The sequence below is a fragment of the Chaetodon auriga genome, chromosome 2 (assembly GCF_051107435.1).
Source record: "Chaetodon auriga isolate fChaAug3 chromosome 2, fChaAug3.hap1, whole genome shotgun sequence".
Taxonomy (NCBI): Eukaryota; Metazoa; Chordata; class Actinopteri; order Chaetodontiformes; family Chaetodontidae; genus Chaetodon; species Chaetodon auriga.
In genome coordinates this window covers 22,964,212-22,982,159 of record NC_135075.1, presented here as the reverse complement: position 1 = coordinate 22,982,159, position 17,948 = coordinate 22,964,212, and the positions used below count along the sequence as shown (strand labels likewise).

Here is a 17,948-nt window from a genome sequence, read left to right as displayed (position 1 = left end):
AATATCCAACAATGTTAGTCTCCATAACAATATCAGGAAACATCCGCACCCCTTTCCGTGAAAAAAAAAAAAAAAATCTAAAGATTAAAAAATGCACCTGAGTCGGGTCTGGTTTATTCTTTGGAGCATCTGTACACCACTTTATAAAGACCTGTGTGGTTGTTTCTTCCAGGATGTTCTACACCAGCCTGACATGCTGAATCGGTGGGGGATATTAATGGTAGAGACTATGTGAGAACACAGACGTGATAGAAATCTCCAGTGTCGAGGCTGCAGATTGGCCCGTGTGCCGCAGAAGGAGCTGGACGATGTGTCATGGTCGGAGCTGTGTGGTAGCAGAGAAATGTTCTACCTCTGATGTTTCCTCTCCTCCTCGCTCCCCCCGTTCATCCCGTGTTAGTGTCACTGAGGTCTGCCCTGCAGCTTGCCTGCATGTGAGGAGGATTTTGTCACTTTCTATCAATTGGTCACAACCCCCCACCACACACACACAATTACAGACACACACATATATACACACATTCCTCCCCGTTTGCCGACACGGTTACATAACAGCACGAGGATTTCTGGGCTGAAGGAGGTTCACTCCCCCTCTTGTGCTGTTACCTTTTTCTCTCTCCTCGCCGTCTTGCTTAGTTCTTCATCTTCTCCCATCCACACACAAACACACACGCTCTCTCCTCTCTTGCCATATGCTTAACACACACCGTGCGTCTCACACACACACACACACACAACACAGACTGTTGTGTAATTCACTGGGTTCCTGATCCCTCTCTTATCTCAGGTTTTTCTACCACAGGACCCTGACTGAAGGGAATATACGTAGATGCTGGCAGTCTTGACTGGGACGAAACTGCCCCCTGTTGTCTCAGCAGAGAAACACACTTGTCTGTGTCACTGCAGAGCAATTAATTTCTCACATTCGGCCTTCCCCTTCATGTTTACTTTAACACATTTTGCACATGCCAGAAAAAACTGTTAAAACCGTATATATCTAGATGAATGTATTGTATTTTTTGTCATGAGGTTCAGGTTCTGCCGAAGAAACCTCAAGCGCTCAGCTCCCACACATTTAACACCAGTCTTATGTGTCTCTATGGTAAAAACAATAAATTGGCTGCCCTCTGCTGTCAGGTCAATGTCACCACACCTCTCTGATCGAGGGTCCCACCACTGAGCGAGCCTCTAATCATTTGATTCAACTTAAACAGCTCTTTGGAAAATTAGATAGGGCCTGGACATACATAGGTAATGGTGTATGAGTTGTATTGATCTATACTGTACTGATAGTCCCTCGTTTGACAGAAAATGGAATAACAGGGTGAATGATGGTGGAGAAGCTATGGCATTTAACGGCTAGCCAGATTACAAATCAATAGCTCCTCCGAGGGAGAAAATTTCAGCCATTTAATGGCATTACAGCAGGAGGAGGACAGACGGGCAAGAAGACACAGGAAGGTTAAAGAGGTTTCCTCGGTTCACAGAAAAGTATATCATGTAAACAATGCAGACATATTCTTCATCTTCACTTTTCTGGCAGTTAAGTAAAATAAACCAAGACACTCAACGGCTTTGGACGAACTGGTAACCAAGATGGTGATCAAGCTGTGACTTTGGAAAACTTCTTCTAATTTGGAAGCTAAATAAACAGAAATAAATCTTTTTTATGTTTTTCATGATTTAGTGCTTTAGTCAACAGTTTTTCAAGATGTTTCAAGAGCTGCCTGAATCACAACTATCATCATAATATTTCTATTCTTTTCTTCCAGCGAAGCAGCCTCTAAATTTTCACTGAGCACTGCATTGTCGTGCTCATCAACATTAAGCTAATTCAGTACTGAAATACTGACAATCTGTGAGTATAACTTTCCAGTGTGAGCACACAACACAGTCAAGACCCAGATAAATTCAGATACAGTGTTGAAGCGAGACACAGATGTTAGATAATCAACAACAGTAGAACGACTGGGATAAAATAAAAGGAAGGGCCAGGTGCAATGAAAACAAACCAATGGCCTCCATACACAACTCTTCCCCAAATGACACACACACACACACACACACACACACACACACACACACACACACACACACATTGATATAATGCATTCCCTAGCCCTAGCCTTAACCATCACAACCCATATCCCTAAGCTAAACCTAATACTAACCTAAACCTTAAACCAAGTCTTAAGCCAGAATGTCCTCATTTTCCTCACAAGCAAGTATAACCACGTACACACGCACAGCTGGTCCAGCTATACTTGTTAGGACATTGCATTGACTGCCATTCATTCATCAAAAAAGCTGCATGTATTCATTATGACCTGGGTTTCTGCCGGCATGGCGGCTATATTTTTTTAATGTAATCTTTTCTGAGGCAAACCCTGATGTCCTTATATATCTGTGTTGCCATTTTGTTGTTCTGGATGTGCAGAGATGTTGCAGCCAGTCAAGCGTTAAAGGATACAAAATCAGGTCTGTACCTGACAGGCTCCCATGTTCACATTCCCAGCCCAGCTTTGATAATGTGGTTGGGAAAGATGCAACACAAGAGCAAGCCACTATGAATCTAAAGCAGCATAATGCTGAGCACCAGGAGCACCTTAGACTCTCTTGGTTTACCAAAGGTAAAGTAACCTTCATACGCTATAGAACTTAAATCCCATTAAACTGCTACAAGCCCTTAGATTTTGACCACTTACCCTTTTGTTTATTGTAGCCTATAATTCTATAAACAGTTTACTCTTTACTGTCTGCTGGTCTCTGTCCACAATAACAACAGAGGGCAGACAAAATATCACAACACTTCATGGAAAAGGACTTTAACTTTGCAGTAACGATCACTACAAACACTGCGACAAAGGTGACTCACATCAAACTGAATGTCAAACCCAATTAGCAGTATCTGGCTGTTAGAAAAGAGCTCTGTCAACTCTGACATGAGTATTTTCAAAGCTACACAAGACAGCTAAAAGAGCTGCAAAGAATCAAAATAAGCTGCGCCTACATGACAGGCACATCTGAATAAAGCTGACAACACATGTCAAACTGCACTAAAAACAGGTAAAGTGGTCCTGAGTTAACACTAATAAACACAGATATAGTGGATCTTGCATTGCAGAGTTTGCAATTGTGATTTAGGCACTGCAGAGTCCCCATTCATTAAATGTGTATATTGTTTTTTGCAGCCCCCCATAAAACTCAATGATAAGGAGCATTTAGATGTTATCCAAACAAAACCTCACATCTCAAACCCATTCTCTTTTGGGGGAAACAGATGGCCAACAACAACAAATGCAATGTGCAGTTAAAAATACTCGAGTATCACATTTCTCCTTTCATGGCAAGAAAAGCTGTGACGACACAAAGCTTTCCGAGGGTTGATAAATACCCCATAAAAATCCTAATCAGGTGTCCACACTCTTCCTAGGATTGATTAAAAAAGCCACCCCACTATTTTAATCCTACAATAGGAGTCATCCACAATAGGCCTTTGTGACTCGATATCTGTGTTCACCATCGGACTGCACCTCTATATCAAAGAGGTTGTCTATTATTTACATGGCATTCATTACAGCACAGGGGCAGAAATGCCTGAATAAACACACAAACAATCCTCCGTCTGGTCAGCCAACAGCCCAATATCATGGGTGCACAATTACTGGCAGCCACTGCTGGAAAAGGAGTGCAGTCACATTTCAGTGAATAATAATAATAATAATAATAATAATAATAATAATAATGTGCTGAAAATACAAATGACTGATGATGCTGTGTTAGGGCATTGAGGGCCACAGAAATGCTGTTAAAGTCAGAAAATACTGGGATATGGACTAAAACATTATTTGGCTGACAATAGAGAAATAAAAAAAATTAAAAAAAAACACAGAATATTGCCAGCCTTATCCTTTAATAATGCAGAGGTCTGCACAGCTCTTCTCTGGGTTTGGTGGAGAAAGGCCAGTATAAGCCAGCTGAACACAGAGTACCACACTGTTTAAACCAGAGTGAAAGGAAGTGCATGGGAAATTGCACACCAGTGTTATGCTTCAATTTCATTCGTTCCTTGACACACACATAAATAGTTCTGTATATTGATTTAGAATACATTTTAGAAATTGACCCACGCGTACTGAGCTGCAAAGACACAAACACAGTGGATTCAGCTGTGCTTTAAAAACTGTCTTTTGTTTGCTTTCTTCTCCTGTGCAGGAGACAAGGACAAAGTTATAATGCAGCAAGGGAGGACTCACACACAGTTTCTATTTGCTACATTATAGGGCTGTACAAACAGTGAAGGGAACACACTGAGGAAAGTCCAACTTTGACTGAAACATTTGCACCGCATGCACTTTTGCACACTTTTTCAGGGTCTGTAATGTAATGTGTCAAATAAAAACACTTAAAATCCAAAGTCTAGACACAATGTCTTTTTTGTTCTCTGTGTGCGAGTCGTCCCTTGCTGCACAAACACAAACATACACATTAATTTCTTCCCTCAGAAATGAACCATGCAGGGAGAGGAAAAATAGAAATGTTTTTGCTGCGGTCATGAGGTTATTAGGTTGTGCTATTGTTGTGATTATGGTTGTTGTTGTCACTGTGCTCCCCTGCTGTGTCATTGTCTTCTGGACTGCATTTGCCCAAGAGGAAACAGAACATCCTGACACAAATTAAACCACAGCCAAGTCGGCCTCTCTGCTCATGGACCGAAACACCGAGAACAAACTGGGTTATTAATGTCAAATGTCTGTGTTTTTAGATCTAAGCCCTTCTGCTACAAATACTTACTGTTGGAAAACCACAAGTGCATACACACACACATGCAATCACAGCTTGGCTGGAAACCACAGGAGTCAAGGCCGAGGAGTGCATCAATAAAAGATTAGAAAATAAGCAGCCCAAATTCACCCAAAATAGTTCAGATATATGGAGGTCTGCTCACTGGTGTAAAAACTGCTTTTACCATAGGCAGGTAAGAGCAAGCCAAAGGATTTCAGCAGCTTCAACTCTCATCGTAAATCTGCTTTAAATCAACATCTTTTTAACAATGGATCAAACTACTGGATGTAATGGTGACAACCCACAGATTATTATCACCTGCGTCTACACTCTTCCTGCTCACTGCTCTGGTTTTACATACCACAACTGTAGTGACTGACTTTTGTTGCTCACATCAGCTTTGTTTGGGAACTAGTTGGTGAACACTGTGGAGCATTTAGGGCTCAAAGAACCACATATCTCCCTCAGGAGCTGGTGGAGACCAAGCAGAGCTAGACGGAAAGTGAATAATGGTCATTCAAAAAGGTGTACAGAAACATGACTTCACAGGAATGTTGTCTGCTTCATAAATAAGAACACTGTCACTGTCTTGACTTATAATCTTATGTTGGCCAAAACAAAGTAATTAACGCAGGCTTAAATAATAATGAAGCTGTAAATATGAGGTTTCTGAATGGCATTGAAGTTTCGAAGCCTCCCTGCTTTGCCAACTGCAAGGTGAGAAACTCGCAGCCCATTCTGAGCCCATCTGCAGCCCATTCCACTGAGCCCAACTGATCTAATGAAGATATATCTCTTTACAGCGCTGCAAGGTCAAGGGCAGAGAGGGCACTTGGCAGGCAGACGAGGATCTTCCTTCCTGCTGCGGCCAGTCAGTCGGCTAAGCCGACTGAGCTCACACCTCCCTCCGGATCAATACAAACAGGATCATGGGAAAGGGGGAAAATTTTCAATTGCTCTGGTCCACCAGCTAAAATAAGACCAAGACTGAATGGAGGCTTTGGAGGACTAAGGAATTAGAATGTGGCAGGAAAATGCCAACAATGGCGTAATTACAATGACAGATTCAGACCTGTACAAAAACACACTCACAGTCTAATTCTACACACTTGGAGTATTAATTATGTTTACTCAAACCCTTTTTCAGTCTCACTCTCACAGACACAGCATGGGAGGATGTTTCATGCCTTCTTTACTACTATATCCATTATGCACTAGAACTGCAAAGATTAGTCGATTTCAGCTTCTCAAAGTTGAAGATTTTCGCTTCTCTTTATCTTGGACGATAGCAAACTAAATATCTGCATTTTGGACTGTTAGTCGCATAAAACAAGCACAACCCTGATTCCAAAAAAGTTGGAACACCGTGTGAAACGTAAATAAAAAAAAAAACAAGAACACAATCATTTGCAAACAAACTGTGTTTGCCAACAATGGTTTTATGCAGTGTTCCCAAATTCATGTATTAATTTCCTGTATTCAATCATGCGTTCACAAAGAGGTGAACCTCGCTCCATCCTTATTGTAAATAAGGATGCCCCTTTCATAGCCAATCATGATCCTATCACCTGTTACCATTGAACCTGTTTACCTGCGGAAGGTGTTTTTGGAGCATTCCACATCTTTCCCAGTCTTTAGTTGCTCCTGTCCAAACTTGTTTGAAACATGTTGCTGCATCAATGCATCAATGAAGGTGATGAGATAGAATATTACATACAGTGTCTTTCTATTATTTTTAATTGAGTATATGTCAAAAGGATTAGCAAATTATCACAGCATGTTTAATTTGTCTTTTATCAGGGTTGAAATTTGAATATGCTGCCTTAAGGTCTGGGGAATCATGATGGACATTTTACACTACTGCCCTTAAAATTTTACAGACAAATCAAGAGAAAATAATTGTTAGCAGTCTTCATCTGCACTTCTATTGTACAGGAAAAAAAAAATCTTATACAGTATAGCTGACTACACTATTAGCCTCATATCTTACCAACAGCATGGCAGATAAATCTGATGTCCATCTATGGTTTTTCTTTTTGTTCTCTTACAACTATTTCAAGCCACACAGAACAAATAACAGAAAATATCACACTATCCCAGCAAGAGGCTGATTCCATAATGGTACTTGTTTGATCTGAAGTGTTTTCGCCTCATCGCAAAACCATTTGTGAGAAAACTCTGGTGAAACGTACTGCGTCACTATGGCAACCAGCAAAGTGGATGCAGAGACTTCCAGTCTCCACGAGGCTGCAGCTCAGCCAGAGCACAGTGTGAGAGAGAGTCCTCCGAAAAAAGTCTTCCCCATGTCTTGAGGGAAACACGAGGAGATGGTGAGATGTGTTCCTACCGACCACGCAGCCATTTACGTCCGAAGCAATGATTGATACACGCTGGGACATTCAAGTGGAGAAATGCTGAGGAGGCATTTTTATGTTAATTCATCTGGACTGGAGGAGACTGTGGCATGGTTTGAACCTCCAAGGCTTTCTGTCACATATAGCAGTGACAGGGAGTGCTGGACTGGCAATTAAAAGCTTTCTTTCCTCACCTCAGTGACCGGCTGGTTTAATAATGGAAATCTGTCAGCACTGCTGAATATTGGTGCAGCAGTTATGATGTTAGGATAAGGGGATGACATCTAATATATCCACTGGGAATGCTAAGTATACGCCTTAAAGTGTAAGGACTGAAGGAAGTGGTGTATGTTGGGAAAAGACAGAAAATATGCAGCTTTTAGCATATTTTATAGTGTTTATTATTGTTCCAACGAAAGCTGATCAAAGCTTTTGACCTATGAATGAAGAAAAAAACTGCATGGCTAATTAAGGCTACTAGACTTCAGAGCAAAGCACAGAAACAAAAGGAGCAGCAAAGCTAGAGCTGCAATAAAGGAATTTATGGGAATCTAGGGAGCCTGCTCATTAATCTGAAATGCCATTAATGCAGCAGCTTCATAAGTGAAAGAAAGTATGAAATGTATTGATTCATTGTGCAGATAAATCTTTATTTGCACTTGACTGGACCTGAATGATTGCACTTTTTCTTAATGCTAATCATGGCAATGGTGAAGGCTTCCATTTCTGGCCCGATGGGAATTTCCGCCACCATTTGTTCCGCACTGCTGCACTCAATTCAGACAATGACTGACAGGACCTTGATTATTTCAATCAGGTGAGTTGGTGACAGCACTGAACCACAATGGCGCCGGGTCCCAGAAGACAGGGCTCAGGGGAAATTGCCATAAGTTAACTGTAAACATGAAGGTTTGACCAACTATATTTTAATTCACCCTTAATTCCATCCTCATGATGAGCACATGAATTGGTCCACATAGCTCACCTTGCAAGCCATCACGTTATAAAATCTCTTGTTAGAACAGTATATCTAAGACAAGCCACAAGGTTGAAACGTGCATGACATTGACATCTCCTTTAAAAGAGGGAGCAAGCCATTTCTCTGCTCATATGCTGTGGTTTAAAACGCATGTCAAAGAGTGTGTAGAGGATGACATTCTGAACGATTACAATCTAAGGAACTGCACATGAACCCTATAAATCAGGCCATTTAAAGTTAGGTCCATCAGATGGACAAATGAACAGCATATAAGGCTAATGAGGGGTTACTCTGGAAATAAACTGGTGCCCTTCAGAGTGACCACTGCCCACTTGTGCAGTCAAAATAAACACACGTTTTAATGTATGCAACAGCGGGAGCAACATGTCAAATGAACAGAGCGTATGAAAACAAAGCAAACTATAGCCATTTTTATCACAGCAGACATGAACGGGCGCAATGCATGCAACAATACAAATACTGGAGAGGAATAAAAAAAAAATATATATGGCCATTTGAGCGCTCTGCGTTGTCTCTTATCAACCCTATGTGGCCTTTAAAAATTCAATTGTGGTGTCACCGAACAGGAGTCAAGCACTGCTAGCATATAGCCTGTAGCTAACAGACAGGGTGAATGAAGCCGGTAAGTGTCCGCCTACCTTTCAGCACTACCACCACATCGGCACCGGCAGCATCCCCCCCCTCCGCGCCGCTGCTGGTCGGGGGCTCGTCTCCCTCAAACAGCTGGTTCACCTCCCCCTGGATGTCTGAGGGGCGCCGGTCGCCGTCGCTCTTGGAGACGGTGAACCTCTGGCTCATGGTGGTCGCCGGTGAGACAAGCGACGGGTCTTCTTGCCACGGTGCGGGGTGACGCGGACAGACAAAGACAGCGAAAAATGCGCTCGCTTCTCTTGTTAATGTAGTCCACCTTCACCGTCTGGTAACTTTACCTCCGACTACCCTGTCCGGAGCGAGCAACCGCTTTTTATCGGGTAACTTAATTAGATGTGTACCGCCGACTGGACCATCTCATCAACCGGTGTCTGGTGGCTGCCGCGTACCTGGGTCCTAGAGCCGAATTTTCAGCGTCTGTGGCGCCGTTTTGAAAATGTAAAGACCCTTTATTAATCACTCACACGACACCTTTTACTGTACTTAACACATAAAAAAATTGTACAAATTATTTTTCAGCGTTATTTATAGATTTTTTAAAGATAGCATTGAAAGCAGCCATCTAGCTAGCTGCATGTATAAATTGGCGTTGCTAGGCAACCACAGGATAAGCTAAAGCTCGACTGTCAGTCACACAGCTAGCTGCTGTTGATGCCCTGCTGTTAGTGTTTCTGTCACATTAGCAGTTTCAGTTTTTTGGAAGGATGAGTAGCGAACAATTGCAGAACAAATCCTGATAAACAGCAACAGGTTGCTGTCAGGGCTGGATTACCAACAAAATAAGCTAGGTTACACTACAGAAACCCAGGGGCTAGTAAGCACTATTATTCTGTTAGGCCAACTGCAATATGCACCACTAAAGGACAATATCAAGTTGAATTATTCTAATTTAATTTTTTTTTTTTTTTTTTTTTTTTTTTTTTTTTTAATTATTAGGGGATAAACACCAGTAAATCGCAATTTCAACACACATTATAAGGGCCAGAGGTGACTGTATCATTCGATTTTCAGGCCTTGCCTTGAAGAGGGTCTTTAATTGTGTTCAATTTTGGGCTTATGTTTTTATATCACAAAATTTATTTGTGTTTTATTGAGTTACCTCACACTGAGCCTGGGGCCAGGTAGTAGTCCAGCTGCAGAAAACTTGTAAGGCACCCTGAATTTTGGACCAGGGTCATAGTCGCAGTGGTTAGCATCAACGGTGATGGTTTTCAGCTTTTTACCAAACACTCCAACACACCACTCGACCATTTCCAAAAACATCAGCAAACACATAGCAACTCATGAACCTGTAGCTTTGAGAAAAAATTCACTTACAAGCTCATGAATACCAAAAGATGGGGACATTCATATGGACTCTTCTCATGAACGCAGTAAACACAACCCAGTTTGAAAGCACAGGTGTTAACATTAACAGGGCCCTCCGGTCTATTCAAGTGTCCCAGTAAGCCATGCCAGTATGATGGTTTTTGAGAAAATAAACCACAATTCAAAATAAGAATGTCCATTATCATCTTTAATGTTATTAGAAACTGTATTTCAAGCACTGTCCCAAGTTTCTTTATGTATATAAGTGTCTTTGGTACTTTGGTTAAGATAAATTGTCTAAAAGAATTACTGTAATATTATTTATGTCTTTGGTGACCATAAGCTGTCCCACTACGACCTGAATGAAGAAAAAAAGGGGAGTTTATAGTGTTAAAACAGTAAATCAAACAGTTATTAATATCCCTCAAAACTTTGCATCTTAAGAAGTCATTTCAAAAAAGCAGGATTGGTGATTATAGTAATGCCCCAGTGCATTCACCAAAGTTGCTGAGCCCACTGAAAGACAGCGCGGGGGTAATAAAGAAAAGTCTCTACAAGACACTTCAAGGGCTCTTTATAAGTGATTTTCAGTCTTTGATAGATAAGCTGTGATAATCCCGATGTGTCAACATCAGTGTCGTCATCATCAAGTGACAGGCAGTTTTCATAGTCTGTGCAGGGAGCAGAGAAAAAAATTAGAAACATAACAGTACTGACGATATTAATAACAATATTTTATATCAAATTCTGTAAAGCATATGACCATTAATAACAACCCCGCAATAAATTTTACCCTGGCATGTCTTGCATACTGTGGTATATCAAAGTAATACTTAAGCACTGCAGAGAATAAAATGTTACAGTAGGAATCGCTGTCATGGCACAGCGTCACTTTGTTTTCATATATTTACTGTGGAAGCATCTTACTCTACATGAACATTTTCTTTCTAGTCTCACCGTGATCTGAGTGAAACACCTGTGGTTTGGACCAGCCGAGGCACTCCGACTGCATCTCAAACTCCCTCAGCTCGGCAGCAGTGACAGTCTTCCTCTTACCTGTTAAACAGGTGACACATTTCAGATGAAAGCCGTGCGAATATATTCTGTCTTGGAATGCCTACAGTGTATACCAGTCTGCCTCAGCTGTACACGTGTTTGGTGCGACTAAGCAAATGTTAGCATGCTAACATGCTAACCTGAGATGGTAAACATTATACCTGCTCAACATCAGCATGTTAGCTTTGTCATTGTAATAATGCTAGCATGTCTCCATTAGCATTCAGATCAAAGCACTGTTGTTCCTACCTACAACCTCTGCACAGCTGTTTGGGTGGCTGTGCACCTTTGGTCCTGTTTCACTTCATCATTACAGATTTCTGAATTATAGACTTAACTCCAAATAGAAATCATGAATTATGAATGGTCTGAAGCAAGGCAAGGGGATTAGTCTCTCTCAGACTTGGTGATTAGTCTTCCTGTTAAGCAATGTTTTACTTTGTATCACCATCACTGGAAACATCATTTCATCTTTTTTTGTATTATCCCTCTGTTCTCCTTACTTAAGAGAAAGAACGTGGTAATGATGTCATCCCCCTTTATGACGAGGCAGTCAGGGCACCCACTTTGCAGCAGCACATCTGGCACACCTGTTGGAGCATCTGTTGGAAACAGTACAAAAGTGTGGATGGTAATAATAAATGGTTTATAATAAAACTAATCAAAATCACATTCACACTAGATTTGTATGGAAATGTTGCAAATATAAATATCAGTAACATCACAAAGAATACATAAATCTATCAGAGGTTAAGAACTATTTGTGCATTGTTTATAATGTCTTGTTATTTGTTTTTGTACATCATTACATCATCAAAAATTCTTAATTGCCGCAATGGTTTAGGTTGATTTTTGAATGCAGCAAAGTTACCCTTGGAGGGTGGTAATAACACAGAATGAGAGAACAGGGAGTCAGTGGTCTGCTGTGTGAAACTTTGAAATAGAGATTAGAAGAAGCTGAGATGAAGAGACACACAATTAAACACCAGTGCACACGGTATATTAAACAAAACTCTTACTGTTACTGTCGACATCAAACATGTTGCTGTTCTCATACCAAAATGTTTCTGATTCAGTAGTGCAGTATCCATATCTGCAAAGGATTTAGTGAATATTAAACAAGTGAAAGAACAACTGCACAGGACATGGTGATTTATGCACAAATACGCATTCTTGCCAACAAATTAACCATCATTACAAATAAAATCATGGCTTACATTTTACCCTTAACGTTTGAGCTGTAGATGTTCGGGCTGTGCTTTAAGGTGATGTCCACCTGAAGACTTAGCAAAAACGCAGCATGCACTAATGACACCACACACATATCCGAGGACATGGCTATGAGGTACCACCTCCCAGACAACTGAAATATCAAAAGAAGGGAGTTCAGTTTAATTTGGCTGTATTTCATGTAATTCCCACAACATAATCATTCAGGACAAAAAGACACAAAGCACAAATGGTTTCAGTTGGTCCAATTTAGTTTTGTCCAATAAATCAGTCGGAAAAATGCAAAGTCAGTTATAAATACAGAAAGAGACTTACATCTGGGCTTTTGTCCGCTGGCTTCAGCAGCCTGTCACAGGCCAGCGACGCAGGCTGGCACACTGAGGTGAGACTCAGCACAACAACAGCGACGCACAAAGTCTTCATCATGGCTCTGATGCCTCTCTCAGTCTCTAATTGTCTCTCTCAGGTCTGTCTTATACTCATATCACTGACCAATTATTTTTGTGCCTCATCTACCCACCCCTGTCTGAGAGGGTACGATGAATGTTGACCCTGGATGTCTGCATGTCCATTTGTTTACTCAGCAAACAAACTGGCAAGCAGCTACCAAACAAGACCTGTGTTTTCTTTCTGTTTTGCAGTTTTATTGCAGCAGTATATTATGGGCACCAGTACTTTCATGGTCCAAGTTTGGTCAAGGAAGCATAAGAAGATGTCCCAAAATCATACTGCACATTGGTTCTGGTGGTTGTGAGGGTGTAGTGTGCTCATGCTGGAAAGGGGACAACCACACAGTATGCATACTAAATATGATTGATTTTTGAGTACACTGTTCCCCCACAATGCATTGCACAAAGGAAAAAGATGAGCTGCTCATGGTTGGAAAAAAGTAAAATAAAGTGTGGATTGTGGTGAATCAGCTCCAGGAATTTGGAAGAAAACAAGAAATGAATTACATTTTGGACATCCTGTGCAGTTACACTATGTTAAACATCGATCATCCATCATCAATCATTCAGTTGACTGAATTAAGTTAACAGGCCACCAAACGTTAATTCCATCCATCCAATGGTCAGCTCATTTTTCTTCCAGTTCAGTTTGTGTAAAGGGTTGAATGTTCAAATTAGATGAGATTTTTCTCTTTGCAAGATTATCCCAGTGACAATTATACATAAATATCAATTGAGCCTGTGTGTCAATGACTCAATCAAAGCTCAGCTTTTGGAGGGGAAGAGACACAGGAAAATTGAGGAGACTGAGAAAAAAACAAAGACAGAAGGTGATGGAGATGAGAGAGGAGGAGCAGGTACTGCCCTCTGTGCCCAGGATAGCATTAGCATTACTGCCCTGTGCTGTTCAGCACAAACAAAAACTGACCTGATCCAATTCAAACAATGTGATAACCACAGAGATGTGTGCTCTTTGGTAATTACAGTGAACCCATTGGCTTAATTCAACAACAGCACAAACACCTCACATAATTAGAGTGGACATTTCCATAATTCAGATCCAAAATGATGCAAACTGAAGCACAAAGACGAAACAAAGGAGGTGTACATAATTTTACTTAATTATTTTAAGTGAGGGGGCACAGAGAAAGGGACAGAATACAAAAGGTGAGAGAGACCAAGAGTCGAAGACAGAGAGAGAAATGAACAGAAAGAATATTGAATTGAAAGCAGAAAAGGACACAGAGAAAGAGCACAGGAGACACAGAGGGAAAAGACTAAGAGAGAGAGAACCGTCTTCAGGACTTTTCAGTGTCCTCTGGAAAGACTTCCATCATCCTTTTGTGTATTTGCAGCAGGTTGCAGTGAGTTGAGCTCTCAGAGCCACCATGTAAATTATTCATAAGTGGATTTTGGTCCAGATGCTCTGAAAGTTAAAACGTTGTGCAAAATGCAAATAAAAGCAGAATGCAATGATTTGCAAAACCTTTTCTACCAATATTCAGCATGATCAAGGTCAAATTCAGGATATTTTATATTTACAAAAAACAATAATGTTCATCAGTTTGAACATTAAATATCTTGTCTTTGTGCTGTTTTCAATTGAACATAGGTTGAAAGGGATTTGCAAATCATTCATCATTTTAAACAGCGTCCCGACCTTTTTGGAATCAGGGTTGTAAAAAGTACCAATCCAACATGCATGAACTGCAGCTTGTGATTTTGGACAGGTCTACACATTGATGGAGCTTGCATTGGCAATCGCAGGAAGTCTAGGAGAATTGCGATGCTTAACCGCAACATCAGCTGTGCTAGTCCAGCTACTTTCAGCTCAAGTGTTTCTGTGTAAAGGGGTACAGCCAGCTAAGGATGTGGCTTTTTGGTTTCCTCTGTTCTGGCTGAACAGCTTGCTTTTTGGAGACAAATCGAAACCACTGCAACTACCTATGGTTAGATTTTTTTTTGTTGTCAGATTTGTAGCTCTATTGTCTGAATATTCTTAAAGAAAAAACTGCTTAAAGGCTGAGGACTTCCTCAAAGGTTTCATAAGACTTGAATCACACCCAGACTGACATTCAGACACGCTGCACCACTGACCAAGAAACATTTAGGAGATTTAGGAAGCACAATGGCAGTGGGAGAAGCTATCTACACGTCGTTGGAGGTGCTCATCGCTGTTAGCTGCTGTCTTGGTAATATGTTGGTTATTTTGGCACTGTGGATCAGTAAATGCATGCAGCAGCCTACCTTCTGCCTTATTGTCTCTCTGGCTGTGGCTGACTTCATGGTTGGCTGCATGGCCATACCATTGGCTGTGGTGGTGGATGGACGAGTGGAGACTTCATTCCACAGCTGTCTCTTCATCAGCTGCGTGGTCATCCTGTTTACCCTGGTCTCAGTTTTGTCTCTGACGGCTATTGCAGTGGACCGATACCTCCGGGTGTACGTCCCCCTCAGGTAAGATTATCCAGACATACTAATGCTTCCTGAGTGTTGCAGTATTAAGGTATCTTATGCTAAAGCTACATGCATAACTGTAAAACTGTACTGCTGTGATCAATTTTATCCACCAACCATTTTTATGACTTGTACTGCAAAAGGCTTTGATTTAAATCACTACAGTGACTAGATGACTTCATTTTTTCCTCATATTTTGTCATGCTACTTTGAATTATTCCTGTTGTGGCTCATTATAATTTCCGATTGAGTATTGACTGATAATTAGTGTTTATCTCTGTAGGTACAAAAGGACTGTGACCCAGAAACATTCTTGGCTTGTTGTCGCTGCATGTTGGCTTGTTGCAATACCACTGAGTTTTGCTCCCATGCTTGGATGGTACAACCACGAAACCTTGTCCAACTCAGCCAATTCTACTATTGTCTGTCGGTTCATAGCAGTGATCCCCATGTCATACCTGGTTTACTTCAGTTTTTTCTTCAGCAACCTCACACCCCTGTTGGTGATGACTGTATTGTATGGCTGCATTTTCTGTACTATTCGAGGAAACCTTCGAGAAAAACCAGGCAACGGTGTCCAGAACCAGTCTCAGAACTACCTGAGGAAGGAGAAACAGCTGGCGGGATCTCTGGCTCTGGTCTTGGCTCTGTTTGCCCTGTCCTGGCTCCCTCTCCACATAATTAACTGCATTGCTTACTTTGGAGGGCCGAATAATGTACCAGACACAGCTTTCTATGTTGGCATCCTGCTTTCTCATGCCAACTCAGCCGTAAACCCTGTTGTGTATGCGTTCAAAATACAAAAGATCAAGACGGCGTACCTGAAAATCTGGAGACGGTGTATTGCATGTGGAGAAGAAAATCAAGGACTTCAGACAAGCCAGACAACAGACAACAATCTCAGCAGCAACATGAACAGTGGCCAAAAATGAGTGAAGGAATATGTCCTTGTTTGTGTGTGTGTGCTTGTTCTTGATGGTTACATGACTATACAGACACATTATTGAATACACAAATCGATACATTTTCTTTGATTCATAATTCTGTATTTTTTGTTATCAAGTGTTTTTATTTCATCAGTATATATTATACTTAGTTGTCGATGATGATCCTATTTTTTTCCATAGTTTATCAGTTTTGTTATCAGATACACTGTATTTTTATAGGTTTGAGGACAGCTGTTGTTTATTTTTTGACTTTTAAAATTCCTGTACAGTTCAATTTAGATTTGCCTTTTGTTCTGTACATAGATTTTGTGTATTTACTTCCTGTCTGTCATAAGCTAAATATGCACGTCTATAGCATCAGTCTCAAAGCTAAGCTGGAATTAATCCTCTGTGAATACTGAATATGATCTCTGTATTGGACACATAAGATGATTCATATTCTCATCTGTCTCTGAGTAAAACAGGAAACACGCGTACTTCTCATAATGTGTTCTATTAAAAACATGGTTTCAAGTCTTCCAGGAAGTGAGAATTTAGAAATGGAATGTACTGCTGCTTCTAGACATGCACAGGTGTTGCAGCCAGAAATTCTAGAAAGAAACATCTTTCATAACTGAATTATTAACATTTTCCCCTCTTTAAAACACCTGATAACAGTAATATAAGAATAGTATACAGTTATTTTTGGTATGTACCTCTTTTCAGAACACAAACCATTGATGCATGTTTACCACTTGTCTTTAGATGCTGCACTAGTGCACTTTCAAACATCTCTCCGTGCAGCTTGCAGCCAGCCTAACTGCAAAGATATATTTAGGTATGTCATCATTTGACTGGATAACAAAAGCTTTCAGTCACCATATATGTAATAAATTAGAATTATTGATGCTGATTCAAATCTCTTCATCTCTTACAGAGTCCTTGTCTCTTCAGTGAAAACTGCTCACAGTGAGGTCTGTCCAGAGTAGCTGGGACGTTGTTTCTGGAAAGATAAGCCGCTTGTGAATTTTTAAAATGTAATTTACAACCAATTTCCTTTCATGTACTGCAATGGCTGCAGAAATCACAGAGACTGACATCTCAGGGTAAATGAAAACAAAACTATCTGCTATGCAAGATTGAAAATGGTGCACCTGTAGGAAACATATCAGTAATGTGGGTGGTGTTAATACATTAAATCCTTTCAGATGACAAAAAAAGAGAACCATCAACAGATTTAATACGTGAGAATCAGTACAAACATTTCTCTTGTGGTTTCCATCAGCATGCACTGTTATATTCAGCCTCTAAGTGACCTCCCCAAACCTCTGCACAGCTGCTATCCATGACCTGATTACTCACAGATGTAGTACATCAACAAACACACACTATAACATTGCCAGCAGCAGCATCTGCATCTGTACTTCATGGTATGTTACATACAAATATGAAGAATTACATATTGAACTCACAGGCAAAGAGACAAGCATTAACCACCAGTTCATAAAGTATATCAAACAAAGACTGTTGCTGTTGTTGTCAACATCAAACATGGTGTTAATGGTTCAGTTAATGGCTCATTGAGGTTACATCCAGACCTGCCAAAGATTTAACAACTGAGAGAACAAGTGCACAGTACATGGTAATGTAAAATACTCATGCTAATGAATTACCAGCCATTACAGCAACACCTGCACTTTAACCTTCAAAGTTCATTTTGAAGATGTAACAT

General features: G+C 40.7%; 2 protein-coding genes across 3 annotated transcripts in view; one reads left to right on the top strand and one right to left on the bottom strand.

Annotated features, from left to right (window-relative positions):
* Nucleotides 1–9,013, bottom strand: part of slc12a5a (solute carrier family 12 member 5a) — a 146,670-nt gene extending 137,657 nt beyond the window's left edge. The window contains exon 1 of one of the 2 annotated variants that reach the window (XM_076741525.1): nucleotides 8,778–9,013. In XM_076741525.1, coding sequence (XP_076597640.1) covers nucleotides 8,778–8,937 — 160 coding nt within the window. In that variant the 5' untranslated portion in view covers nucleotides 8,938–9,013. The remainder of the gene's footprint in view (nucleotides 1–8,777) is intronic. The other variant, XM_076741532.1, reaches the window with a different exon arrangement.
* A 5,933-nt stretch (nucleotides 9,014–14,946) lies between these two features.
* LOC143332647 (adenosine receptor A1-like) lies at nucleotides 14,947–16,250 on the top strand. Its single transcript, XM_076750343.1, has 2 exons — nucleotides 14,947–15,290; nucleotides 15,574–16,250. Exons 1-2 carry the CDS (start codon nucleotides 14,962–14,964, stop codon nucleotides 16,220–16,222), a joined length of 978 nt encoding a protein of 325 aa, XP_076606458.1. The 5' UTR covers nucleotides 14,947–14,961; the 3' UTR covers nucleotides 16,223–16,250.
* The last annotated feature ends 1,698 nt before the right edge of the window (nucleotides 16,251–17,948 follow it).